A 26296-nucleotide genomic window follows, 5' to 3' on the forward strand; every position below is an offset into this window, starting at 1 on the left:
CTTGGGATGCATCGCTTGAGCTTCAGCACGGATCCGCGCAGCCACGACGAGTTGATGCCGCTGCCCTTGTCCTGCGGCGCCGGAAACTTGTCCAGCAGCATCGCGCATTCTTCTCCTCCTCCCCCACGCTAGGGTTTAATCCCTCCAAAACCCTAAATAACGACCGTATTGCCGGCTGAAGTGTCATCTTGCGGTTTGAACCCTGGACCTCCTTTTTGGTTTTCGCCCTAATCGTGGCCATGGCCGTCTTGATTTGTGTGCGTCATGGTGAGACGACATGGAACGCCAGCGGGAAGCTCCAGGTATGTGTGTGTCGATCGATCGATCGGCTACCATGGCATTGACGATCATGGATCCTATTTTTTTTTCTTTCTTTTTTGTTGTTTTTTTTCTTCTTGTCAGGGACAATTGGAGACCGATCTAAACGACGCTGGAAGGAAGCAAGCATCCGCTGTATGTTGAAAAGACTAGAATGCAGCCAAGAGTCTGTGGAGGTCAGGATGATCAAAGCGATCTCTCTCATTTTTGTCTTTTGGTTTTCGTCCTCTCAGCTTGCGGAACATTTGGCTAAACAAAGCTCGCAGAAGATCACAGCGGTTTACTCGTCGGATCTTCGCCGTGCATCAGACACGGCCCAGACAATCGCTGAAAAGCTGGGATTGTCACAGGTAGAGCATGCTTCTCCCATGTGTTCTTGAGAATGTCAAACGTTTTCTTATGGCTTTTGCAGGTGAGCACGACACCACTGCTTCGAGAGCGGCATTTGGGCAGGCTCCAAGGCCTGACGCCAAAGCAAGCTCGCGAGAGAGAAGCCCACGCGTTTAAGATACTCGCCTCTTCGTCCGGCGACGAACCCATCCCGGTGAGAACTAAGGCTCAGTGTTGTGAGTGAGCTCACAGATGGTTTTCTCAGGGTGGAGGGGAGAGCTTCGGTGAGATGCGCGATCGCGCGGCAAGAGCGGCTGAAGACATTGCTCGGCAGCACGAAGGTATTCCTAGATCTTCTCCGATCGACACACCCGTTTGATGAGTGTGTGGTCTCTTCTCTTTCTTCAAGGCGAGAGAGTGGTGGTGGTGACGCACGGTGGTGTTCTTCAGTCCATGCATGTCACCGCGACGGGCAAGCCAGCGCCGGGCCGTGTCCCCAACGCGTCGATCAATGTCTTGAGCATCTCTAGCGACAACCAGTGGAAGTTCCAGTCGTGGTGCGACGTGGAGCATCTCAAGGGCGTTGGCTTCTTGTCCTCGGCATTTGGAGGTGGCGCCAAGTCGGGCTGACCCTCTCTTCTTTCCAATTGAGACTCTCCATTCTTTAGCAGCCTACGGTCCTGTGCTTGCACTGTCCATGCTCGAATCCTCAGTGGAAGATGCGTCTTTCTGATCCCGGAAAAGGCAGAGATCCGAACATCATGATCCAGGCGTATGCCCGGAATGCGTATACTGCTCAAGCCATGAATTTCTTTCACCAAACAGGTCACTTGGACTCCTGAAACGTAATCACTCGCAAATGAACGTAAGGAGTGTGTGCATCTTTACATCAGCATAAATTCTAGGAATATTCACTATCTTTGTTGGGTGATGGAATCTATACGCTCGGCTTCACCGAGCTGGGTAAGGCTCTGGATAAGGAGTATCCAGTTTTCAATGGCGAACTCGGAGCTGCCATCACGAAGCACCAAATCACTGGGCGAGTGTTTCTTTATCTCGACCGCAACCACTGGACAGCCTGTGGTTTGACATTCGGGGCTGCCCTGCAGCTCGAGCTGCCGAGAGATCGTTTTCTAAAAGGTAGCCGTGTTTTAATAGTTTTTCTGAAGCACAGCACAAATCAACATCTTTATCAATGGCAGCCACATGTCTCATGAAACTCTCCATGCGAGGCTTGGTGATATGGACTTTTTCACTGTTCTGACTCGTCCTGTCGTCAGCTTGGAGCTCCATTTCAGGCCAGCAATCTGTTTGTTTCTTCAGATGGAAAGGAAACCATCGTTCGAGTATATGGGCCGTGACATCGCGCCGAGAGTGGAAAGCTTCATCATGAACAGCCTCCTTGCCGAAGATGGGCGATCAGTAGATGCACCAACTTTCGCCGTGATCACTGGCACAGCGGGCTCCGGAAAGACAACTTGCGTAATGGCTGCTGTTGTGAACATGCATCGGAGGTTTGCAAAGGCTCGTGAGAAGAGCCCCGTTCCTCCTTTCTGGGAAGCTGTAGTACCAAAGGAAGATGGAGAGGCTGATGGAGACGAGATGGAAGCGGAAGAGGAAGCACAGGACAGCTACTGTACGTGGATTGCTCACAGTTTGTCAATGATCCTTTCATGACGCTGAGAAACAGTCTGCTCCTGGCTTACATAGACGACAAGCAGGATATGCAACACATTCTTGCTGCTGAAGACTACAGAAACTTGGAGGAATTTATTCGACTCAGGACATCCCGGGATCGCGTCTATGTTGTAGTTGACGATGCCAATGCCACTGGTGTGGACAAGGACGGTGGAAGTCAAACAGGAATTAGGAAGCCTTCAGTGGCGAAACGTACAGATGCCAGGGATAAGGTCGTGGCTGTGCAATTTGTCTGCTATCTCGTTGTCTGCTTTTCTGTGACGAGTGGGATCAGGAAGGACCTTGAGCACGATAAACGGCCAGCAGACTTTTTTATATGTGGAGGATACGAGGTAAGTGCGTGTGAGCTCATGGCTGCGTTTGTTTCCTACTGTAGGCTCGTGAATTGTGCAAGTATCTAGACCACCAAAAGTTACAAGTTTCAGTCAAGGAGCTTGCGGACTTGATGTGGTGGACTGGTTTCGTGCCGAGTCTGGTCTACCGGTATCTCTTTGGAGACGTGGAACAGGTGGTAGGGGATATGTCATGGCGTTGCTGGCTAAGACGTTGAAGGAGAAAAAAGATACTGACGCTCGCACTGAGATTGAAAAGTGGTCATGTTCGACAGGCTCGAATAGGATGGAACGCTGAGATGGCTACGATATTGGCTGCTGCGTTATACAGACCGCTTCTCACGTTGAATAACGGGGCCCAGCTCGTTATAGATCCGGAGGTCGTTGTGACTGGCGAGGACATTTGTGAGGAGTACCCGAACAAGAGAGTTCTGATTATTCCCAAGGAGTTCAACCACCTCAGGGCGCGTACGTATTATGTAGCTGGGGGACTCGTGGTTGTGATCCAGGTATCGGTGGCAACAAACGCGATCAGGATCCACGCCGAGGCGAGGGAACTGGCTGGACAAATTTTCTGCGAATTGGCTGAAAAGTCCGCAGGTCGCAAGTGCTTCTGGCATGGGTTGTTCATGGTGACGCATGGGGATATGAAAAAAGGTGAGGATGTGTACGACGAAGTTGTGTCTACATTCGGTGGTTTTAGTAGTGCTCTCAAGGCCGTCGATGGACATTGCGATGTTCTGAAAGGAAGGGTTCCAAGAGAGGAGGTTTGCTTTGTTTGATTTCATGTAGATTGAAGACTGATTTGTTATTGTTTCAGGATTCGTGCGTTGAGTGTTCTGTTACTTTGGTGAAGAAGAGCGTGGTGACTGGGTTCAATGCGGTGTTTGCAATGGCTGGGTTCACAGACTTTGTGCTGGTGAGAGGTACACTGGGCCCGAAAATGTTTTCCAGTGCCTTTTCTGTGATGCGACACCGGCATTGCATCGAAGAAAAGGGGTCCAGTCACGTCGAAGAAGAGGAAGGTAGAGGGAGATGTTGGCAACAACATCCGCATTAAAACCTGATGTGCATCACTGATCCACTTGTGATGGAAGGATCGGATTGCTGGCGACTCTGGCGACTCTGGCGACTCTGCAAAAATTACTTCATGTCTCAATCAAATTCTCTTCATTCTGCATTTGTCAAGTGCCCTGCAAACATTTCTCCTCGCGACGAAAGATGTTCATCAGCTCCTGGGAGACCTTCAAGGCATCCGTGAGCAAGAGAGGATGCTGTTAGCAACTTTCGGCGGTAAACAACTCGTATAGCTTTTTATTCGAGCCCTGGGATCTTCTAATCCAGATTCAATCCGGACATGCTCAAGAGGGAATCTTTGTCAATGGTACTTAGCGATCTTATCCCTCGAAGGAGCAATCTATGAAGGCTTTGGGCCATAGCAAGCTCGCGTGAGAGAAGCACACGCGTTTCGCCTCGACGGGGTGAGAACTGCCTCTAAGTAGCGATATCTGTCACTGTGAGTGAGCTGCAAGAGCACAAATGCCCTACACCGAGTGTGGTATGTGTCTGTTCTTTAGTGGTGGTGACGCACGGTCACGGTCACGGGCAAGGCAGCCGCTTCGTTCAATGTCTTGAGCATCTCTAGCGACAACCAGTCGTGGTGCGACGTGGAGCATTTCCTTGTCCTCGGGACCCCTCCATTCCATCCAAAGAATCCACACTCACAATTCCTTAGAATGAATGAGCATTGCCCGCAGCCTCCGGTCCTGTGCTTGCCTTGCGGAGGCACGGCAGCTCCACGCTCGAATCATCGGCAGTGGAAGCGGCTTCTTTCTCGTCAATCTCTTGATCCAGGCGTACGGCAGATGTGGCAGCCCGGAAGAGGCAAGGATGGTGTTGGACCACGAGATCCAAGAGCCCAACATCTTCTCGTTGAATTTCATGATCCAGGCATATGCCCGGAATGGGTATACTGCGGAGGCCATGGATTTCTTTCACCAGATGCCGCGGAGGGACGTGGTTACCTGGACGTCAATGGTTGCGCTTTTTATGCATGCAAGGCACAAGCAAGAAGCTCAGACATTCTTCTTAAAAATGCCACAGCGGAATGCAATCACTTGGAATGTGCTACTCGCAGCAAATGCCCAGAATGGAGATGAGAGATCTCTTGCAAAGGCTACCTTTGATGCTATGCCCGCTCGGACCATCATCTCTTGGAATACAATGCTACAGGCGGGGTTGGATCCGTGCGCAGTGAGTGATGTGTTTCACAAGATGCCAGCGCGTGATGGTGTTTCCTGGGACTTGGCAGCCTACCACAACCGGGATGCCAAACACTGGTTTGACAACAACCCGGAGAAATCCCATGTCTCGTGGAACATCCTCCATGCACGAACGGATGATTTAGAGCACTGCAAACTTGTCTACGAGAGAATGCCCGCACACGGGGTCCTGTCGTCCACTGCCATGATCCAAGAATTCTCTTTGAAAGGGGAGATCAGTAGAGCACAAAGTGTGTTTCATTCGATGCATGCGCGCAGCCTCGTCACATGGAACACGATGATCTCAGCGTACTCGCAAGCGTTTCAGGTACGTCAAGCACAAGATCTGTTTGATCGAGCTCCGCAGCGAGATGTCATCTCTTGGACTTCCATGTTTCAGGCTCTTGCGACCTTCGGGAAACTTTCGGATGCCAAGGCGGCATTCGACGATATGCCGGAGAAGAATGTAGTTTCCTGGACGGGGTTACTACTTCTATACTCTCGTGCCGAGAGCCTCGACCGTTCCAAAGCAGCGTTTGATCGAATGCCCAGGCACGACCTTGCTGGATGGAACGCCATTATAGCAGCGTATGCTCGAAACGGGCATCTCAAGGAAGCGAGGCAGCTCTTTGAAGAGCTGATGCCGGAGAGAGGAACTTGGTCTTGCAGTTGCTTGATCGATGCCTACGCGCGGCACGGCCAGCTGCAAGACGCGAAGAAACTCTTTGATGATCCTTTGAACACCAGAGACGTTGCCTCGTGGAACTCCATGATGGAGGCGTATGCCCTCGACGAGCACAGCACGGCGACCATCCAGCTCTTCCGTGAGATGCAGCTCGACGGTACCACCCCGGACGGCATATCGTTTACCACCATTCTGGCGGCATGCAGCCACCTTGGGCGTCCACAGGACGCGCAGCGCTACTTGGAGTCCATGGCCGGTGACTATGGACTAGAGCCGGAGCGAGATCACTACATCTGCGTTATAGACAACCTGGGACGAGTGGGAAGGCTCGAACACGCCGAGGAGCTCGTTAGTTACATGCCATCTCTGGAGCTGGACGGTGGCCATTTTGCCTGGAAAACATTGCTAGGAGCTTGTAGGAACCATGGCGATCTGGGACGGGGATGTTACGTGGCCAAGCACGCTCTAGAGCTGGATCCGCAATGGGCATCGCTTTACTCTCTCCTATCAAACATTGTCGTTGAATCATTGAATGCTCAAGAATGAGAGAGATACACTAGCCGTCAAAATCATCATCGTTATGATCGAGCTCCAAGACATCATCATCACTGTCGCTGTAAACTTCAATGTGATCAAGAGCTCCGTCGTCCCTGAGCTTCCGGAGTTCTCCTCTCACGTCTTTGGAAACCGCAAGCTTCCGGAGGATCTCGGCCACGTTGGAGAGCTGGCAGTCATCATCGTTATCGCCCTCATAGCTTTCGATCATAATGGCGTTATCCACAACATGATCTGGTATCAAATCCCGGTCGTCGTCCACCAGCACCACCTTGCTCAAATCCCGACCAAGCTTGGTCACGTCCTTGGTTAGATCTGCTCCAAAGTCCATGTTTGATAGTAAGTGCGAGAACTCGGATCCTTTGCACTGGAGCTGCCGCAACGCGTTGGCTGCGTAGTCACTAGGAGCGCTAGTCCACAACACAAGCTCGTAGATGTCCGCCATATCCTTTAGAAACTGATCCACTCCTGGCCGCTTGGATATGTGCAATCGATCGCTAGTCAAGGGCCATAACAACGTCCCATCCATGTCCAGGACCAACGTCGCGGGCTTGGAACTTGGTGGAAGAAGAGGACTAGCTCGCCATTCACTCGCCATCGAATGAAACTCCTCCAACCTAGATTTCTCTCGCGGGGCCCTTATTTGTATGAGGCCGTGGCAATTGGTGCGCACGAGATCCATCCATGGTTTGAGCGCTCTCCAGGAGCAAGACGCGTTTGCGCAGCTCGTGCGATCCTGCCGAGACATATCCCAGGCCAAACACCTCCATTCTAGCATTCTCTCCAGCGTGCACGCTACCAACACCTTCCTCGTGAACCTCATCGTCCAAATGTATGGCCGATGCGGCGATGTAAACAGCGCTAGGCAGGTTTTCGATTCGCTTCGGCAGCCCAATCTCTTCTCCTGGAACATCATGATCCAGGCATATGCCCAAAACGGGCAACTCCACGACGCCAAGCTCATTTTCGATGCGGTTCCTTGCAAGGATGTTGTCTCCTGGAACGCGATGATAGCGATTTTCGTTCTAGCTGGAGATGTCGAGGGAGCTCATTATGTCTTTGATTGCATGGACCACCGAAACGTGGTGTCGTGGAACACGATATTAGCAGCATATACCGAGTTTGGGCATATTGGAACTGTTCTTTTTCTCTTTGAAAGAATGCCTCAAACAAACGCGATATCGACCAATACTCTTATTCAAGCTCTTGCTTGCTCCCACCGTCTTGATGAATCCAAGTCCCTTTTTGATTTGATGCCCGTTAGAACGGTTGTTTCATGGAACACACTCCTGCAGGCTTATACCTACAGCGGGCAGCCGGAGCTAGTGACCATCATCTATCTCCGGATGCCTCATTGGGACGTCATCTCGTGCTCATCGTTGATCGCTGTGTCTGACAAAGACGATCGCTTGGGTTATGGCAAGCAGTCCTTTGATCAAATGCCTCACCGAAACATCATCTCCTGGACCGCCATGTTTCAGGCGTATGCCCAAACGGGACATCTCCATTCTGCTACAGAGGTGTTTTACAAGATGCCCGAGTGGAATCTAGTGTCCATGAATGCACTGCTCCAAGCGTCCGCAGATCTAGATAGTTTAGAAGTTTCCCAGGAAGTGTTTGCATGGATGCCGGACCGGGATGCAGTGTCGTGGACAGTGATGCTCCAAGCAAATGCTCAAGCTGGAGATTTATCCACAGCAGCAGCCATCTTCAATGAAATGCCGTGCCGGACCATGGTCTCCTGGAACTCCATGTTGCAAATCTTAAGCCAGAGGGTCGACTCCATCACCGATGCCAAGCTCGTGTTTGATCTCATCCCCCAGCACGACACCATCTCCTGGACAACGATGATCGCGGCATTCGCCCAGGCCGGATGCGTGGACGAGGCCTGGGACGTGTTCGCCAGCATACCACAGCACAGCTCCATCTCCTGGACCGCCATGATCGCGGCTTTCACTCACAACGGATTCACGAGCGAGGCACTGCGACACTTCGAGTCGATGCCCGAGCAAGGGCTGGCAGCCAAGAACACTATCATCTCTTGCCATGCCGAGGCCACGGGCGAGATGAGCTCGAGCAAGCACGTCTTCGATGAGATGAGCCAACGAGACGTGGTTACTTGGACGGCCATGATTGGGGGATACGGTCAGGTGGACGCTCCAGATGAAGCCACGGCGGTGTTTGAGCGAATGCCACAGTGGGATCTCGTTGCCTGGAACGCGCTCATCCAGGCCTACGCGCAAAATGGCGGGGTCGATGGTAGCAAGAGGCTGTTCGATGCGATGCCGCAGAGGAATCGAGTGTCGTGGAGCACGATGGTGCAACTGGTTGCCGGGGAGGATCCGGCGGCCGGGCGATTGATGCTGGAGAAGATGCCCCGCCAGGACGCCGTCGCCTGGACTGCCGTCGTCGCGGCATACGCGCAGCTGGGTCGACTGCTTGAGATCGGTGATCTCTTCGACAGCGTGCATTGCGTGGACGTGGTGGCGTGGAATGCGATGATCCAAGCCAACTGCAAGGACTCCAACCTCGAGGGCGCCAAGGCTGTGTTTGATCGGATGCCCAAAAGGAATGTTGTGTCTTGGAATTCAGTTGTGTCAGCAAATGCCCAAAGAGGGTATCTTGAGACTGCGAAACTGGTGTTTGACTCTATGCCCAGCCGAGATGTGGTGTCGTGGAACGTTATGGTTGCGGGCTATGCTCAGAAAGGGTTTCTAGAGGAAGCTCGGTTCTTGCTGGAGCAGCTTCCACAGGGCGATGCAACGTCGTGGAACACCATGTTTGATGCATATGCCTTGAATGGGCAATGCTCAAAGGCGCTGGAGCTCTTTCCACTCATGAACTTGGAAGGAGTTGTGGCCAACGAGGTGAGCTTTGTTAGTATTCTCGCCGCTTGCAGCCACTTGGGACTTGTCAAGGAAGGATGGCACCACTTCACTTGCATGACCGACGATGTGGGACTATCGCCCACTCGCGAGCACTACCTTTGTATGGTGGACATGCTCGCTCGCTCCGGGCGGCTTTGGGACGCGGAGAACTTGATAGGAACAATGCCATTCCCTCCTGATGGTGTGGCCTGGGGGACTTTGCTAGCGGCTTGCCGAAACAATGTCGATGTGGAGCGCGGAGCACGAGCAGCCGAGGAGGCACTCCAGCACGAGTACGACGTCTCCGGCCCCTACATGCTACTCTGCAGCATGCAGGCGGTAGCGGCTCACTGCACAGGCTTTGAGACAAGGGCTCATCGGCAAACTGGCTTAGTTTATCATGAGTTAGAGAGCTCGAGCTTTTACAACGAAGAACGATCAAGCACGAGAGTTACGAGCGTTCGATCATGACGACGACGAGGAGCTCAGCCCCTGCAAGCAATTGAAGTTGAAGCTGTATGCCTCGTAGCGCATGTAGCACACGTCGGTGCTCGTCTTCATGCACAGCCTAGCTCCCTTGGAGAGGGGCGCTGCTCGATCGAGATTCGCCTTGATAGTCTGCAAGCATCCCTTGCAGTTACTGCCTTTGATGCAGAGGGCGAAGCCACTGACAGTGTTGGGCGACTGGCCGTGGCTAAACTCCGAAGAGACAGCCTGGGGAGCATGATCCAGCAGGACTTGATACACATCTAGCCAGTTCTGCTGGAACGGACTTCCCAAGCTCGTGTTACCTGTGTTGTAGTACATGAGGTTTGTTCCAATGTCGTCGGGACAACCGTCGGAGGCGTCTCCGAAGCTCATGGCGTGGATCAGCAGCAAGATGATGGCGAGGAGAGTCATCCTGACCAGATTTTACTAAGTACCACTTACTCGCTCGCTCTTCACAACGAAACTAGGCGAGCTTTATATCCACAAGGAAGCTTGACTTAGTCCCAAGTTGGAGCGAGCACCACTGAAAATGACTCGATGCAATAGCTTAATGCAAGCACATCCTTTTCTCCATGGCTAGAATCGTGCTTCTCATTCAGGTAGTTAGCAGTGGAATCGTGAAAAGAGCAAGCCTCGGATCGGAAACTTTTCGACTAGAGGTCCACCGTGACGCTGGGACTGTCCGGCTTGATCCATTCCACTTCGAGGTAGGCCAGTGCCTTGTCAACTGGGCAGGCATATGGCGGCAAGCAACGACGATACGGCACTGTCTCGGCCTTGTTCGTCATCCCGCATTTCATGGAAGAATTGAGCTCCATTGTCGGCTCTAGCCAGACACCAACGAACTCCGTGTAACCAAAATCTGCCGGGCATCAGCCATACAAACACACTTCGTGAGCGCTTCGATGATCCTGGAGCGGCAGACACGAGCGTGGTGGAGGGATATGAGAGACGAAGAATCCATGACAAGTTTGCCGCCCGTGATAGCGGCAACGAATGCGGCGGACACGACGCCAAATCCGTGCATGCCTGGAGGCTCGTCACCTTTCTCTTCCTCTTTGGATTGTTCGAGTAAATCGTCACGCTGGGACTCGATTGAAACTTGCCAAGAACACGAACTTACTTTTCTCCTAGTTCCGCCTGTGCTTGCGACTGAGATCGAGCGCCAGTGGCCTTCCAATGCTCCGGCGCATCCACAGGCACGCCCTGGGCGACGGATCCGAAGCCCCCAACGAATCCAATCGCTTGAGCGTCAAGGCGGCCGCTTTCTTGACACACACATCCACCGCCACGGGCCGTAGGTGTTGCTCTTCGTGATATGATCGATCCTGCTCGTCGCCGTGATGGCGACGATCCGGTGCCAAATTGCTGGAATTGCTAGCGGCAGCCAGCGCCTGGCACACCTCGATTGCGAGCTGGCGGTGTTGGGCGATAACATCCGCGGCAGCAGTGGTACCGGTGGATCCCCTGCCGGTGGGACTGTTACTCCTTGAATCCGAGTGCTCCTCGTGATCTTCCTCCTCGGATTCCTCCTCCTTGGCTGCTGCAACTTGTTCTCGATCGTGATTTCCATCTTGGTCTTCTTTATCTTGGTGACTTGCAGCAACTTCGGAGCTCACAGGCGGAGGATCCTCTTCATGAATAGAATCCCTGGCAAAGTCCGTTAGATCGATCTCATAGCTGGTGTCTGGATCTTGGTCCTTGCAAGTGCTCGTCACCACAGATTCCTGGACTGCCCGCACGGCGGCATCAAACAGCTCGCCCCCTTTCCTACTCGAGTTGGATCTGGCGAAGCGAGCAGGGGATGCCAAGGGCGACGAGATGGACGACCTCTTGCTCTTGCTGCGCAGCAGCAATCCACCAGAGCTCCGGCCATTGCAGTAGATGGAAGAAGGGGCCGGCTGCGTTGCGGGTAGTGCTTTGCTGTTCTTGAGCTTCTTCTTCTTCTTGGAGGAGGAGGAAGACGATGATCTCACCTTTACCTGTCCAATGCAAGTCACCTGTGGAGACGTTGGTTCGCTGTAGCTCCCTCGAGCAGAATCCGCCGGAACTCTAGAGAAAGTTGGCCCGCCTTTGGTACTGCCGCATCTCATGCTCCCTCCGCCGCCACCGCCGCCACCTCCTCCTCCGGATGCCACCATCATCATCTCCGCCACAGCGGCAGCACCATGGCCGGGATGATCCGCGAGAACCAACTTGGGAATGAGGCCCAGCGAGCTCCTCGTCTTGCTACTCCGGCTCCCGGGGAAGCAACCCAGGAAGTGGTGGCCAAAGTAGCTCCGCTTGCTGGGCGCGGCATACCTGGTGCTCGACCCACCGTTTCGGATGCTTCCCTGCCTCTCCATCATCATCATCCCGCTGCCATTCATCGCCTTGGAGCTCAGCCCCCGCTGCTGCTGCTGCTGGCCGCCACTGCTGTAAGTGAGCGTTTCACACATGACCCGCGAGTAGTCCCGGCTAGACGATTTCTTGAGCACAATATGTGGATCATGGTCGCTGTGATTCACGGCCTCTTCGTCCCCTCCGCCTTCGGATGCTCCGCCTGACGATCCTGCCGCCATGATAGCTTGTGTGAGTGACGGCTTCTCCGGCTTCTTGGGCAATGCGAGGGGGAGAGAGATAGAATCCAATGCTAGCTAGGATAGGATCTACACCTCTCCAGCCTCCAGGCCTTCCTTCCAGCTATAGCTACTTAGCTATCTAACAAGTGAGTGATAGACTCCTCCTCTCTCTCTCTCTCATTCTCAGCTCACACTCACACTAAAGCATGCTTGGCCTCGTTGTTTTTGCTCGCTCATCACTGATCAGGGCTTTCATCGTCCGAGTTAGTTGGAGCCAGTTCATAAACAGGCATCTCTCTACCTAAAAAACACTCGCTCTCGATCTCGATCGACGCCATCACTAAACAATTGGTAACCAGGCGTCGGGGATTGAGTAGGACATTAGATATTGATATTTCTATCTCTCCTCCATGTTGATGGTGGGGTGGAAGGAATTAGCGGCGAGGTTTGCTCAGGGAAAATCCCCCCGGCCACCTCCATCTCCATCCAAACACCAAAAAGCAAACAAGCGCAAACAAGGCACACAGCAGTGATCTTGTTTTGTCAGGCCAGGGGACCGACGTTGACACGCTGCATACACCCCCCTGTAGCCATATACAATACAATACAATATACACCTGTGTAAATATGTGTATAAAAAAGGTGACTGACTGCTCCTGGGCTTCGCTTTTGCTCTCGGTCCAACGATCGATTCCCTCCACCAGCAAAGAAATGCCATGCATGCCGGCCTTGTGGACAAGTTTGGCAGCCCAGCAACACGATCACACGGGTTAGGGAAGCCAGACTTGACCGGGGAAAAGGTGGCGCAACTCCTTCAAGTTGGTGGCCTTGGCCTTCGGTCAAATCATTCGCGTTTCGGAGGAAGGGATTTGAAGAGAAAGAATATCAAATGCTGTGCCATGCTGGTGTTTGTCCAATGGTGGCGTACGCATGAGCGTAAATAATGTGGGTGGTGGTCAGACCCCGGCCTGGATGCGATCATGCGATGCGATGCCATGAGAAATTGTTTTGGACGTACAAGAAGAAACAAACAAACGAGAGGAGCTCTGCCAGATTTTACTTCACATAACATGGCCAGCTCAGTCTAAGCAGCGACTTTGACACGGTCTTCCACGCTTCGACCTCGAATATTTTCAAAACTTCAAATAAACCCCGCGAAGATAACGCTGTTCTTGATTGTCAAAGAGAGAAAGTGATCCAATCCATCGCTACTCCCTCTCGATCTCCCTGCCAGATCAACTCGGACAGCAGCGAATACACCGCGGTGTCCTCGTCGTCGAGCTCCACCACACGCGCCGCCGCGCGGCCGCCGCGATCGCTGTCACCGTGGTTCCTGCAAGCTCCCAGCAAGCTCCTCCATGAGACCGCATCAGGAGGCACCGGCATGGCGGCGATCACCCCCTCCGCCGCCGCCAGTTCCCCCGTCCGGCCCAGCAGATCCACGATGCAATTGTAGTGTCCCCTCGCGGGGCGGAGGTCCGAGTACTCGTTCATCAGTCGCAAGTAGCCGCAGGCCTCGGACACAACTCCGATGTGAGCACACGCGGCCAAGATGGACGTGAAGCTCGCCTCGTCCGGAACCATGCCCTCAAGATTCATGACGTGGAAGAGCGCCAGCGCCTCTCTGCAGCCCCAGACGTTTCGGGCATACGCCTCGAGGACGACGTTCCATGACACGAGGTTCTTCCACGGCATGGCCTCGAACGCTTGCCTCGCCTCGGAAAGGATCCCGTGGTGGGCATACGCCGACACCATGCCCGTCCACGAGATGACGGTCCTCCACGGCATGAGCAGGAACGTTCTCTTAGCCTCTTCCAGGAGCTTGCTCTGGGCGTAGATCATGAGCAGCGCCGTCCACGACACCACATCCCGCTCAGGCATTCCGTGGAATGTGTCCACTGCCTCGCTCAGTTGCCTGCGCTCGGCGTACGCTTGTAAGATCACGTTGCACGAAGGGACGCTCCACTTGGGGATTCTTGAAAAGGCCTGGATTCCCAGCTCCAGTTCCTCGTTCTGGGTATACGCCGCCACCACCGCATTCCACGAGACGATGTTCTTCTCGGGCATCTCGTCAAACACGAGCTTCATCTCCTGGGTATGCCCCTTTTGGGCATACGCCGTCAGCATTGCGGTCCACGCCACTACGTCCTTGTAGGCCATGCTGTCAAACGCCGTCTTGGCCTTGTCCAGATGCCCGTTCAGGGCATACGCGTGGAACATGGCGTTTGTGAGCGATCGCTCCTGCCGGGCGGACGCAAATGCCAGCTCCGCCCGTCTCACGTCCCCGCACTCGCCGTAGGCCTGTATCATCACCTGCCACGTACGCCAGTCCCGCTGGGGCATCCGCCACGCGACCCCCATTGACCGCTCGTATTGACCGTTGACGGCATAGCCGTGGATGAGCGCGTTCCATGTCACCACATTTCGCTGCGGCATGGCGTCAAACATGGCCTTCGCCTCGTCAAGCCGGTCCTCCTCCACGTATGCCGCCAGCAGGGACGTCCATGAGACCACGTCCCACTCGGGCGCCAGGTGGAACGCCACGCTGGCCTCGTCAAGATGACCAAACTGGGCAAGCCCGTGCATGATAACGTTCCACGACTGGATGTTCCTCTCGGGCATGACTTGGAAGAGCCACGAAGCCTCGTCCACGAGGCCAGCGTTAGCTTTTGCCGACACAAGGCAATTCCAGGCGCTTAGATCCCACTGCGGGGTCTTGTGAAAGATCTCTGTAGCCTTCTCCAAATGCCCATGTTGGTGAAATGCGGTAACCATGGTATTCCACGAGATAACGTCCCTCTCCGGCATACCCTGGAAGCTCGCCAGCGCTTCCCCCAGATGTCTGTTCTGTGCAAGGAGATGGATCATCGTGTTCCACGCACAGACGCTTGGGTTGTCTAGCTGCTGGAAGAGCGAGCGCGCATCGTCGACGCTGCCGCATCGCCCATACATGTGGAGAAGGAGATTGCTCAGCTGCTTGTCCTGCGCAAACCGGCTGGTGAGAATTTGCTCGTGAATTCGTCTTCCCTCCGCGAGATCCCTGGTTCGCGTGCATGATCTCACAGATCCCACCAGGCACATCCATTCCTTCTTGGTCGCTGACTCAGCCGCGAGCCATCGTAGCATGAATCACTCCTTCCTCTGTGATCGATCGCTCACTAGCCACATTGGCTGGAGATCGTCGAGAGCAGCAAATAGTGAGATGGGTTACTGGAATCTATCTCCATGGCACGCCCAGCGGCAAATCTCGCCCTCTCCATGTCCTGGTGGATCCGGCAAGCCCCCAAGAGAGCTCCCCACGCTATGGTGCTCGGGGAGATGGGCATGCTCGTCACTATCTCCTCGGCCAGCTCCATCTTGCCGGCTCGCCCAAGCATATCGATCACGCAAGAGTAGTGTTCCTTGGATGGAACCACGCGAAAGTCATCCACCATCGACACGAAAACCTGGCGAGCTCGGCTCATCGATCCGACATGACTACAAGCGGACAAGACCGTCATCAGCGTGATCTCGTCGGGTGGAGCGCCCTCCAAGATCATTGTCTGGAACGCATCCAGAGCCTCGGTGTGGAATCCATTCGAGTCGTAGGCCTTGATCATCGCGTTCCACGACACGGCATTCCTCTCGGGCATCTCCTCGAAAAGACTCCTCGCCTCGTCCATATACCCCTTTTGGGCATACACGGAAACAATGGCCGTCCACGTTATCACACTCCTCTCCGGCATCTCCTCAAAGAGAGCTCGAGCTCGATCCAAATGCCCATTCTGGGCATTTCCCACAATCACCACCGTGACCGTCACCGTGCTCCACTCGGGCATTCGCTGGAATCCAGCCTCGGCCTCCTGGAGCCGATCGTTCTGCGAGAGCGCTGCGATTACCGCAGTCCAGGAGACGCCATCTCGCTCCTCGGCTGCATCAAAGAGCTCCTTGGCTTGCTGCGGGCATTCAAACCGAGCGTAAGCGGAGATCATCGTGTTCCAAGACAGGAGCGCGTTGCTGGGCAATCGATCAAACACGAGCTTCGTCTCGGCGAGCTCCCCGGCCTGGGACAAGGAGTGGAGTAGCCACGTCCAGTGGCTCCTCCCGCGCTCGGGCATGGAATCAAAAACTTGCCTGGCTCTGGCAGTGTCGGATCTCCTCACAAACGCATTGAAGAGCGCGTTCCAAGTCGCCACCCTGTGCTGTGGCATCCGCTGGAACATGAGCTCCGCTTGATCCGCGTGACCGGCCTCGGCGTGAGCTTGCATCATGCACGTCCACGACACCACGTCCCTGTGAGGCATCGAATCGAACAAGCTCTTGCAGTGGGCTTCGTGGTGCTCTTGGCCATCGCTGCTGATGTTCTTGGCATCTGCTGCGAGGAGAGAATTCAGCGTCACCAGGTTCATAGCCGGCATTCGATCGTATAGCATCTTGGCCTCGTCGGTCTGCCCGGCTTCGACGTAAGCTTGCATCATCGCGTTCCAAGACAAGAGGTCGCGCTTGGCCATCCTCTCGAAAAAGAGGCTCTCGGCCTCTCTCACCATGGCACCTGTGTGAGCGTACGCTGCGATCATTCCATTCCACGAGGAAAGATCTTTCACTGGCGCTTTCTGGAACAGGCTCTCGGCTTCCTCGATCATCCCATTCTGCGCGTAGGCCTGGATCATGGCGTTCCACGACACAACGTCCCGGTAGGGGATCTTGAGGAAGAAACTCTCGGCGCCCTCGACGCAACCATCGTTAGCAAAGGCCGCGATCATCGTCCCCCACGAGACCTCGGTCCGGCAGGGCATGCTGTCGAACCCGGCCTTTGCTCCCTCGGGATCGCCCTTGAAAGCGTGAGCGGCCAACAACACATTCCACGACACCACGCTGCGATCAAGCATAGCATCGAAGATCTCTTTGGCCTTGTCGTAATGCTCACTGTGAACGTAAGCAGTCATCATAGTCGTGCTTGCAATCGGGCTCCAAACTGGGATCTTCTCAAACACTTCGCGAGCGTTGTGCACAAGCCCGTTCTGGGCAAATGCTTGTATCATCCCGTTCCACGACACAATATTCCTCTCCAACGAAGAATCAAACATTCTCTTTGAAGTATTAACTTCTCCATTCGATGCATACGCAGATATCATAGCATTGCACGACACAAAATTCCACTGAGGTGTTAGAAAGAAAGCTCTTTCAGAAAATTCCAAATGCCCACCTTGGGCAACTGCTGCTATAATGGCATTCCAAGAAACCACGTCTCGCACGGGCATCCGATCGAAAATCTTCTGCACCTCCTGGACGGCGCCATTGTCGGCGTAGGCTTGGATCATGATATTCCAGGAGAAGACATTGGGCTCCTGGGTCGCTGCAAACACGGCCTCGGCATCTTGAGGGCGGCCGCATTTTCCATACATCTGGACGAGGAGATTGCGGAGGAAAGTGTTGTGGGCGTGATCGCTGGCTTGGATCTGAGCGTGGATGCGCTTTCCCTCTGCCAAATCCTTGGCCGCCGCGCAATGCTTGAGGCTCCTGGCAAAAAGATCTTGCTGTTGCTTCCGCTGCAACAAAGCTAGGCTCATATCCTTCCCGGGCCATGGGCGCGGCTACAGGTGTGCCGTGGGACGTCGCAGACCCATGGCGCGATCAACACACCGTGTGCGCGGGAATAAAGGCCATAATTTGAAAAGGGGCCCTAGGGTTCGTGGTCAGTGGCGATGGCGAAAGACGTGGGAATTCTCGCAATGGAGGTCTACTTTCCCGGCGTGTGCGTCAACCAGGTACTGTGATCTTTCATGTGGATCCATGATCGATGATTGACGATCGATCGAGCGATCGCTTTTCAGGTAGACTTGGCGAGGTTTGACAAAGTGCCGCCAAAGTACTACACCGAAGGCTTGGGACAGGAGCGCCTGGCTTTCTGCGAGGACACCGAAGATGTGATCTCCATGAGGTGCTACGATCGCACAAGTTCTCTCAGGGAACGCAAGCCTCTTCATTAGAATTCTCGTTCTAAGTTTGTTTGATAGCTTGACAGTGGTCAAATCGCTCTTGGAGAATTATAACATATCTCCTTCAAGCATTGGACGGCTCGAGGTTGGAAGCGAGACCGTGATTGACAAGAGCAAGTCCATCAAAAGCTACCTCATGCCTTTGTTCGAGGTGAGATGAGACTGAGATCGTCATTCATCTTTGGTCTATGTAACGTTGGTTAAAAACCTGGACAGGAGAACAGTGGCATTGAAGGCGTTGACTCCACCAATGCTTGCTATGGAGGAACCGCAGCGCTCTTCAACTGTGTCAACTGGATCGAAAGTCGCTCATGGGACGGAAGGCTTGCGATCGTTGTAGCCGCAGACATTGCGGTAAGTTTTCGATCATGGAGCTAAACCGGTGACCAGCACGTCAATTGCAGGTTTATGCTGAAGGCACTGCTCGTCCCAGCGGCGGTGCTGGTGCGGTTGCCATGCTTGTAGGACCGAACGCGCCGCTTGTTCTCGAACGAAGCTATACCGGAACGTACATGGCTCACGTCTATGATTTCTACAAGCCTGACTTAAGCAGTGAATATCCGGTACATTGCTACATCTCCGTCGTTTTCCTTTTTATTTTCTCACTTTGAATTGTGCTGTCGTCCAGGTGGTCGACTCCAAACTATCCCAAAAGTGCTACCTCAAGGCATTAGATGTGTGCTACAAGAGATACTGTGAAAGGTGTGAATCGTGTTTCGTTATCGCGCATGCTTCTTAAACATGGATGCAGATACGAGAGCATCGAGGCGAGACCGTTCACTGTCCAGGAAGCAGACTTTCTAGTCTTCCATGCACCTTTTAACAAGGTTTGGATCCTTTGGCGATTTCCGATGTATTCATTTAGTCTATTCCAGCTCGTTCGGAGAAGTTTTGAGCGGCTGCTGTGGAATGACTACCAGCGGGACTGCAGGTATCTCTTTACAAAACCTTGTTCTTGACTATGGCGTATTCACCGTAGGACCTTGTGTACAGTTCTCTGGGAGAAGATGGAGAAAAACTCAAACCATTTCAAGGATTGACGGCAGACAGCATCGTCAGCAATGCAAGTCTCAAAGAGGTGAATTACAAATCTGTGGAGTTTTTTTCTCACGGGCCGAATGTCTCTTACAGGTCATGAAAGCTGTAGCGGAGCCTGGATATGATGCAAAGGTTTCCCCTTCGACGCTGATTCCGAGACGAGTCGGCAATACGTATTGCGCATCACTGTATGCTGGCCTAGCTTCCCTGGTCCACAACAAGGCCAGCTTACTCGACGATGGCCAAAGCATTCTCATGTTCTCGTATGGAAGCGGGCTGGCATCGTCTCTCTTTTCCATCCGCGTCAGAAGAGTGGAAGGTGTTCACAGCTTGGAGAACGTGGCCAAGACAATGGCAATCTCAGAGAAACTCGATTCTTGTGTTGCGGTACGCTGTCTTTCTTCGTTCTTATCACATATAAATTGTAATTTATGTTCGGCACGGCAGGTTTCTCCAGAAAAGTTTGTGGAGACGATGAAGATAATGGAGAGCCGATATGGTTCCAAAGACTTCGTCCCAATGGGTGATTTGGCAACTGTTAGGCCGGGAGCATTCTACTTGGCTGGAGTAGACTCTCTATATCGCAGGACCTACGAAAGACGAGCTCTAACTTGAGTTAGAACTTCGAAGAGATTTTGTCACCGAAAACTTCGTATTAAAAGATCTCAAAAATGGTAGTCCGATAAAACCAGTAACGAGGATTCTCACGCTCGAATTCTCATCTGTTCTAGCCGGATCACGACGCCATAAAAAAATCGTGTCAAACATGTCAACGAGCCCGTTGCGGACGTATGCTTGAATAGTCCCATTCCACATACGATTTTCCGTTCCAACACCCAAGACAAGGACGGATTCCTGGCAGCTAGCGTCCCCGTAGAATCCATGGGAAGCGTTTTCATACTCGATGAGCTTCACGGCATTGCCAGCGTCTTGGCAGAGATCATTTGTGACACGACACCAAGTTCCATTTCGGTGTCAAAGAAATAACCCGCTCTTAAGAACACAAATGCCCCTATTGGGCAGCTGCTGCAACGATAGCGTTTCAAGAGACCACGTCTCGCACGGGCATTCGATTATACACCGGGAATGTCTGGAGACATACAGAAAACACGCCCTCGGCGACAAGCACTACTGGCGACGTTAAGGCGGTTCACTCCTCAGGCATTCTAGCTCAGTCGTCCCTCCAGGCTTGGGATCACTTGATCCAGACTCGGCGTTGCCTGTGCAATCAGGGCAAGAATCGCCACTAGAAACACAAAACACTATGTGAGATCTGGTAGGAATTGCAGGGATCATGTAACAGCTTTAAAAGGCCAACAGGAAACATGCGACATCAGTCTGTCTCGTCCCCTGGCATGCCTGGAGTATATTCTCCTGCATATTGGCGGGAAGATTTCCACCAATACTCTGCAACACTAGAATTCGTTGCAATGTTTAGGACAAACCTTAACAAGAATACAAATGCTCGCTCTACAAAGATGGCGCCCCTGGTAGTATGCTACATTGGGCTCGCGATTTATAGCAAACCAGCCCTGGGCAGTGTTGAGGGCACTTGCCAAAGGAGCTGGCGAATCCTTGGCCGCCGCGCAACGCCTGTCAAAAAGATCTTCCTGTTAAAGTATCGCATATCCTGTCATGGTCATCGTTGTCACGAAACCAGAGGAGGAGATCCGGGCCATCCGATCCCGATCTAACGGCTCTAACTGACTGCTTCTTCATTTACAAAATTGTACAAGCCACTCCTTTGTCTCTGTAACAAAAGATAGCGCTCCTTTTCCACGCCAAGCGAGCGAGCGAGCTAGCTAGCTGCCTATAGCCTCTACCTAGAACTGGCACGACGTTCCCAGTCTCATCTGCTGTAGCCGGATCATCGCGCTCCCCTTCTCCGCGTTGTGTCGCTCCAAAACTTGGCCACAAACGCTGTGGAAGCATCGCATGAAAGCGTTCCATTCCCTGTCGCACAGGCTCGACAGGGCCAAGGACGTCTCCGCCGGCCGGGCAGTGCTGCGCTTGTGCGCGGACGCCGATGCAAACCCCTTGGAGGAGGCTCGCTTCTTCTTGGCTTTCTTCTTCTTAAAGTTCATTCGACCGATGCTGCTGCTGGGTGTGGTGACGCAGCTGGAGCAGCAGCCTCTGGATCGATCCAGGCCGAGATCGAGATCGTCATCGTCATCGTCCTCACCATCGCCATCGTCTTCCTCCTCCTCCTCTCTCACTGGCTGCATCTCGGACACCGACCGGAAGAGCTGCTTCTTCACTGGCGAAGTTCGTGGCGAGTTCTTCGCGTCGCTAGCAGCTCGCGATGGAGAGATTAGCTGCAACTGCTGCTGCTGCTGCTCGTCCATGTCGATCTCAAACACCTGTTCCTCGTCGTCGTCATCTTCTTCATGTCCGCCACCCTTCTCGTTCTCGGACTCGTCCGTCACCAATTGCGATCCGGCTAGCGCTGACTCCTGTGCCGCCTGATCTCTGGCCACTGTACACATCTTCTCCAGCTCGCTGCTGCACGTCTCGCCACTGTCGTCCAGCTCCCTGCTCATCATCGACCCGACTTCCGCCAGGCACAGCCCGGCCTCGGCCGCTCGCTTCAGGAAGCTCGTGCACAGGATCATCATCCGGATGCACGCTTCCTTGAGCATGGGGAGCTGCTTCCTCAGCATGTCCGCGTCCTTGGCCGGATCCAACACCCGGATGTAGTCGAGCTCCTCCTCGGAGAACGGGAAGGAAGCCTGCGGCCAATGCAGCCACTCAAAGTATGGATCTTCGATGCTCTCCGGGAGGCATAGGCCGTGATCGATTGGGATGAGCTCCACCGAGTTACACATGTTGGTGGTGGCCGCGGCGGCGGTGTTGTGGCGGACGAGGATGTTCCCGGCATGGCGATCCGTGTTGAAGAGCCGGACGTCGAGGATTCCCACGCGGTGGACTGCCGAGGCCGGGAAGCGCGAGCAGCCGCATTCGCTGGCCTCGTAGTCGTGCTCCACGAACTCCTGGAACGATCCAATCTTGGCGAGCTTGCTCCCGGACCGACTCCACGCCGAGTTGATGTGGAAGATGGGATGCACGGCCTTGACAAGAACAGTGGCCGGCACCTGGGCGAAGTGGCCGTGATCCAGGAGATACGCGGCCACCTCGCGAATGCCAGTCTCGCCGACGCGGATGGATCGACTGAGCCCCGCCTGTCCGAGGCGGCGGCCCACGAATCCTCGCGGATTGTTGGGCGCCAGTGGCTCCTCGTCCGCTGGCTTGACGATGGCGATCTTCTTGCCGTGGCGGTCTCGGAAGTAGTAGGCTCCTCCCAGTCCTCCCTGCGCTGGGAGCGGCTCCACGCCACGCTCGATCCCGGCGCAGCTCTCCTGGATGAGGCGCTTGATCCTGGCGCAGCAGCTCCATCCGCCCACGATCTCGAACGGCCCGCGGCTGTCCTCCTCCTCCTCCTCCCCCCCGAGAAAGATTGCCGCATTGCTCTCTTTCTTGGACGGGCAGAGGCACGGCGTGGAGAAGCTCCGGTGGATGGTGCTGCTGCGCGCCAGCAGCACGGGCGAGTCGCAGCGCAGCTCGCTCACGTCGTCCTCGAGGACGTGATCCCCGAAAGAAAGATCGCTGTTCTCCGTGGAGATGCGCAGCACCGCCTGGATCTTCTTCTTGATCGACTGGACCTTGTCGCTGCGGTGGACCTCCATCCCCAGCACGCTGCCGTTGTCCGTCTGGACAAAGATCCGCCGCCTCCATCCCTGCTGCTTCTTCCACTGCTGCTTACCTTGCCCATCGCCCCCGCCGCCGCCGCCCCCTCCATGCAGCAGCCGCGCCTCTTGCTCGAGCTCGGGCATCGCCATAGCCAGGGATGGAGCTTCCGGCGGCATTCTCGATCGATCTCTCCGCGCCGGGAGCTGGGAGGCGAGGGAGGAGGATTGAAAGAGAGAAACAAGAAGAACGCTCTCCTCCGCCTCTCTCTTTCTCTCTCTCTCTCCTTTTCTTTCTCGTCCTCCTCTCTGGAGCGTAGCAGAGGTAGGTTGGCTGGCTGCGTTGGCCGGTCGGGGGTTCGAGTCTCGCCGGCTACGCCCGACGTTAGAGCTGCCGCCATGCATCTCGGGATCGATTCCTCTCCCACTCGCCAAGGCTTTCTTCTCTCTTTGTTTGCATGAGAGAGAGAACGAATTTTGGATGAGGAGGATGGGTCCAATGTCGCTGTCACCATGACGACAAAGTACGCTCTTACGATGTGATTGCATTTGCCAATTTTTTTGTATGGTGCATTGGTCCATCTGTCTAAATGCCAAAGTGCCCTCCCTCATCTTTAGGAAAGGGGGAATATCTTTCGAATTACTACCGGGTCAAACCTTCTAACTGGCGGGGAGGCGTTCGATTCCCGCGACTGGCAATTCTCAAGAAGCTTGGCTATGGCGTTTGCCCTCGCAGCGTCTCCTCTTCCCTCCAGGCCCGGCAGTCTGCCGCGGCTGAGGAGAAATCGCAATCTCGTCGTGGTGCCAGTGCGATGTCGGTCGCAATTGCAATCGCAGCATCGCCGCCTGGTGCTGCGGCTGTGCGCCACCACAGAGACGAAAGAAGCTGAGAAAGAAGAAGAGGACGCGCTCGCTGCTGATGAATCCGGAGGAGCCAGTGGCCGCATTGGCGATGGCAATGGAGATTCCGGCGATGGCGGCGGGGATGGATTGAGGTGGCTGTCCAATGCGCCAGTGTATGTTCTATGGGCGGGATTGATTGGGTACGCTTTCACCATGGCTCCAAACCAAACACCGGTAAGAGGATAGCTTAGAGGATTGGAGTTTTTCTTCCTTTCTCGATGGTTTCCAGTTCCACCACCAATTCCATTCAGTACAGGGATCAATTGTTCGTGGAGAAGCTGCTGCTCTTGCGAGGCGACGAAGGTTTCTCGATCAACCCGGTGCTTGTCACAGTCTGGTTTAGCATGGGCCTTCTTCCACTCATCTATGCGATGCTTCTCATCCCCACTGGAAGAAGGTAGGTACTTGAAGTTTCGATTTGGAAGAACAAAGCTCACGAAACTTTGCCACTTCCAGTGAGAAAGGTGGCGTTCCTGTGTGGCCGTTTTCTCTCGTTTCTTTCTTCACGGGGATTTTTGCCTTGTTGCCGTACTTTGGGCTGTGGAATCCACCGCCACCCCGCGTAACCAAGCAAGAGCTCAGCACCTGGCCTCTCGTGGTGCTGGAATCAAAAATCTTGTCTTTTGTAAGTTTGTCTCGATTTCTTCCTCAACTCTTAGTGTGATTTTGATTTTTTTTTTCCTTCTCGATCGATGTGTATCCAGTTTGTAGCCGCTTGCGCGCTTGGACTGGCCGCGAAAGCAGCGCTTTCCAACAGTGAGAGCTGGAGTCAGTACTTAGGATTTTTCCGAGAGAGCCGATTTGTAAGGATTTCAAGTTGCCGAGTTTGGCGTGACTTGGATCACCGGTTTTTTGTGCAGATTCACGTGATGAGCATCGACTTTGTCTTGCTTAATCTGCTCGTGGTCTTCTGGGTGTTCAACGATATCACGTTTCGGAGGTAACTCGAGTCGAGTCGAGCTTGTGAGCACTGATAGAATCTTCATCTTCATTGGTGCTTTTCCAGGTCCAATAACTCATGGCTGATTCCAGTGTCCATCATTCCACTCGTTGGTCCTGCATTATATCTCCTCTTGAGACCCGGCTTGCCGCCTCAAATGGTCGACGAGTAATGTTTTGTATCCAGGCAATCAATCTTTTTCTGGTCGGTCGAGATTTCCGGGAATTCGTTGGGCTTGCCGCTTTTGCATTCGTTGTCGGCACTGTCATGTCAAAGTGCACATCTTCAATTCCCAATCAAGCTTCGAGTTGATCGCGTCCACGATCACGGGACACTTGCAGCTCACACGTATTGGTTTTGGTCTTTTGCTTTGCTTCAAGACAAACTTGGTTACCTCTGCTCTCGTCAATCCGAAGTTCCTGCAATGAGTTTCGATCAAATTTTACTCCCAGTTGAAAGTTCTGAGATCGTGCCGTGATCTCTGGCATATGGCCCTCCTGGGAACAAACTTTCTCATCTTTCGTAAGTGCTATGACAGGGTCCACCTAGAGGAAATTTTTCAAGGGGGAGAATTTTTAACCTCTTGTTCCAGAATCTATAATTTATAAATTATTCCCATGGTCTCAATAAGGAGTTTGAAGAGTAAATGTTTTATAACAGCTTATAAAAAATCTATAGTGTCCATTAACTTTCTCTTCTTTTTCGGATACCAGCGTGGGCACTCCACACTGACGAAGCTCTTCACTAGAGAACCCCCGCAGTTCATCGATTTCATCGATTCTCTCCTTCAGTAAAACTTCCATCGCTTTGTCTACCAGTTCACCTTTTCCTCGCGACACCAGGAAATCCTGACCGTCCGTTTGTCATTTGTATACTATAAGTCCCGAAGAACCCTAATTCCTTTTACGTAGCGCAATGAAGCAACTTGTGGGCAGGGAGAGGGAGCTGCGCGACTTGCTAGGCTACGTGGAACGGCGCATAGATAAGATTGTGCTTCTGCAGGGGCCGGAGCTCTCCGGCAAGACGGCTCTTCTGCGGGAGCTTCGGGCTGTCATGGCTTCCAAGTATGGCAGAACGATCCCCGTCTACCACCTCGATCTCACTTGTTTCAGGATGACGGATGTTCTCGAGTGGATCCAAGGTACCGACAATTTTCTCATGGAAGATTCCAAAGACTTGACAATCCTAGAGGTGATAGAGGAGATACTAGCTAGTGAGCATCAGCTCCAGCCAGTTTTTATCATCGACCAGGCTGAAAGGATTCCCGAGATCTTTCCACAGCCACGGGCACTGATAGAAGTCCTTGCGAAGATTGCACGGGAGAGGAGAGGGGTGGTGATCCTGGCGAGTCTAGACGACTCTTTGCGGGAGGATTGGCATGACCAAGTTCTTCCCTTTCACTTGGGATACTTCAGCGAGAAGGCCGCTAGGGCGTTTCTTCGTAAGCGAAGGGCAGCGGAGGACAGGAGACCGTGGTGGCAGCGGTGGTGGTCGAGGAGAGATCTAGTTAGTGACGAGGAATGGCGCGAGATATACCCCGTTTGTGGTGGCTGCCCCAGGTTGCTTGGATTTTGCGTCTCCCCATACCCGAATCTTAGCGCAATAGTTGGCTCCGTGGTTGGGGGCGTACACACCGGACTGGAAGGCAGGGATGGCGA

General features: G+C 53.7%; 8 protein-coding genes across 9 annotated transcripts; 5 read left to right on the forward strand and 3 right to left on the reverse strand.

Moving 5' to 3' along the window:
- Positions 1-218: 218 nt before the first annotated feature.
- LOC9648972 (metal-independent phosphoserine phosphatase) lies at positions 219-1565 on the forward strand. 2 transcript variants are annotated; one of them, XM_024658960.1, is made up of 6 exons: positions 219-302; positions 403-494; positions 552-668; positions 731-862; positions 914-989; positions 1058-1565. In XM_024658960.1, exons 1-6 carry the CDS (start codon positions 278-280, stop codon positions 1276-1278), a joined length of 663 nt encoding a protein of 220 aa, XP_024514728.1. In that variant the 5' UTR covers positions 219-277; the 3' UTR covers positions 1279-1565. The 2 variants fall into 2 exon arrangements, with proteins under 2 accessions (XP_024514728.1, XP_002984959.1); XM_002984913.2 differs by having other exon boundaries at positions 403-453.
- A 2853-nt stretch (positions 1566-4418) lies between these two features.
- On the forward strand, positions 4419-6170 carry LOC112351727 (pentatricopeptide repeat-containing protein At4g02750-like). Its single transcript, XM_024690098.1, has one exon. The coding sequence runs from the start codon at positions 4419-4421 to the stop codon at positions 6168-6170; it is 1752 nt and encodes a 583-aa protein (XP_024545866.1).
- A 1016-nt stretch (positions 6171-7186) lies between these two features.
- LOC112351728 (pentatricopeptide repeat-containing protein At4g02750-like) lies at positions 7187-9517 on the forward strand. The gene has a single exon (XM_024690099.1). It carries the CDS (start codon positions 7187-7189, stop codon positions 9515-9517), a length of 2331 nt encoding a protein of 776 aa, XP_024545867.1.
- A 3758-nt stretch (positions 9518-13275) lies between these two features.
- LOC9648975 (pentatricopeptide repeat-containing protein At4g02750) lies at positions 13276-15222 on the reverse strand. Its single transcript, XM_024690100.1, has 2 exons — positions 14176-15222; positions 13276-14082 (listed from the first exon to the last, which is right to left on the reverse strand). Exons 1-2 carry the CDS (start codon positions 15220-15222, stop codon positions 13276-13278), a joined length of 1854 nt encoding a protein of 617 aa, XP_024545868.1.
- A 32-nt stretch (positions 15223-15254) lies between these two features.
- LOC112351730 (pentatricopeptide repeat-containing protein At4g02750-like) lies at positions 15255-17645 on the reverse strand. Its single transcript, XM_024690101.1, has 2 exons — positions 15876-17645; positions 15255-15764 (listed from the first exon to the last, which is right to left on the reverse strand). The coding sequence occupies exons 1-2, from the start codon at positions 17643-17645 to the stop codon at positions 15255-15257; spliced, it is 2280 nt and encodes a 759-aa protein (XP_024545869.1).
- A 135-nt stretch (positions 17646-17780) lies between these two features.
- On the forward strand, positions 17781-19800 carry LOC9649051 (hydroxymethylglutaryl-CoA synthase). Its single transcript, XM_002984915.2, has 11 exons — positions 17781-17843; positions 17910-18016; positions 18093-18225; positions 18291-18428; positions 18479-18637; positions 18703-18776; positions 18826-18901; positions 18950-19005; positions 19068-19152; positions 19206-19499; positions 19560-19800. Exons 1-11 carry the CDS (start codon positions 17781-17783, stop codon positions 19725-19727), a joined length of 1353 nt encoding a protein of 450 aa, XP_002984961.1. The 3' UTR covers positions 19728-19800.
- Positions 19801-20533: 733 nt separating this feature from the next.
- Positions 20534-23083, reverse strand: LOC9648782 (phosphatidylinositol 4-kinase gamma 6). Its single transcript, XM_002985006.2, has one exon. It carries the CDS (start codon positions 22973-22975, stop codon positions 20936-20938), a length of 2040 nt encoding a protein of 679 aa, XP_002985052.2. The 5' UTR covers positions 22976-23083; the 3' UTR covers positions 20534-20935.
- Positions 23084-23468: 385 nt separating this feature from the next.
- On the forward strand, positions 23469-25096 carry LOC9649052. The gene is made up of 6 exons (XM_002984916.2): positions 23469-23872; positions 23950-24095; positions 24155-24323; positions 24403-24501; positions 24559-24638; positions 24705-25096. Exons 1-6 carry the CDS (start codon positions 23513-23515, stop codon positions 24808-24810), a joined length of 960 nt encoding a protein of 319 aa, XP_002984962.1. The 5' UTR covers positions 23469-23512; the 3' UTR covers positions 24811-25096.
- Positions 25097-26296: the final 1200 nt, after the last annotated feature.

Source organism: Selaginella moellendorffii, unplaced genomic scaffold (assembly GCF_000143415.4).
Source record: "Selaginella moellendorffii unplaced genomic scaffold, v1.0 SELMOscaffold_65, whole genome shotgun sequence".
NCBI lineage: Eukaryota > Viridiplantae > Streptophyta > Lycopodiopsida > Selaginellales > Selaginellaceae > Selaginella > Selaginella moellendorffii.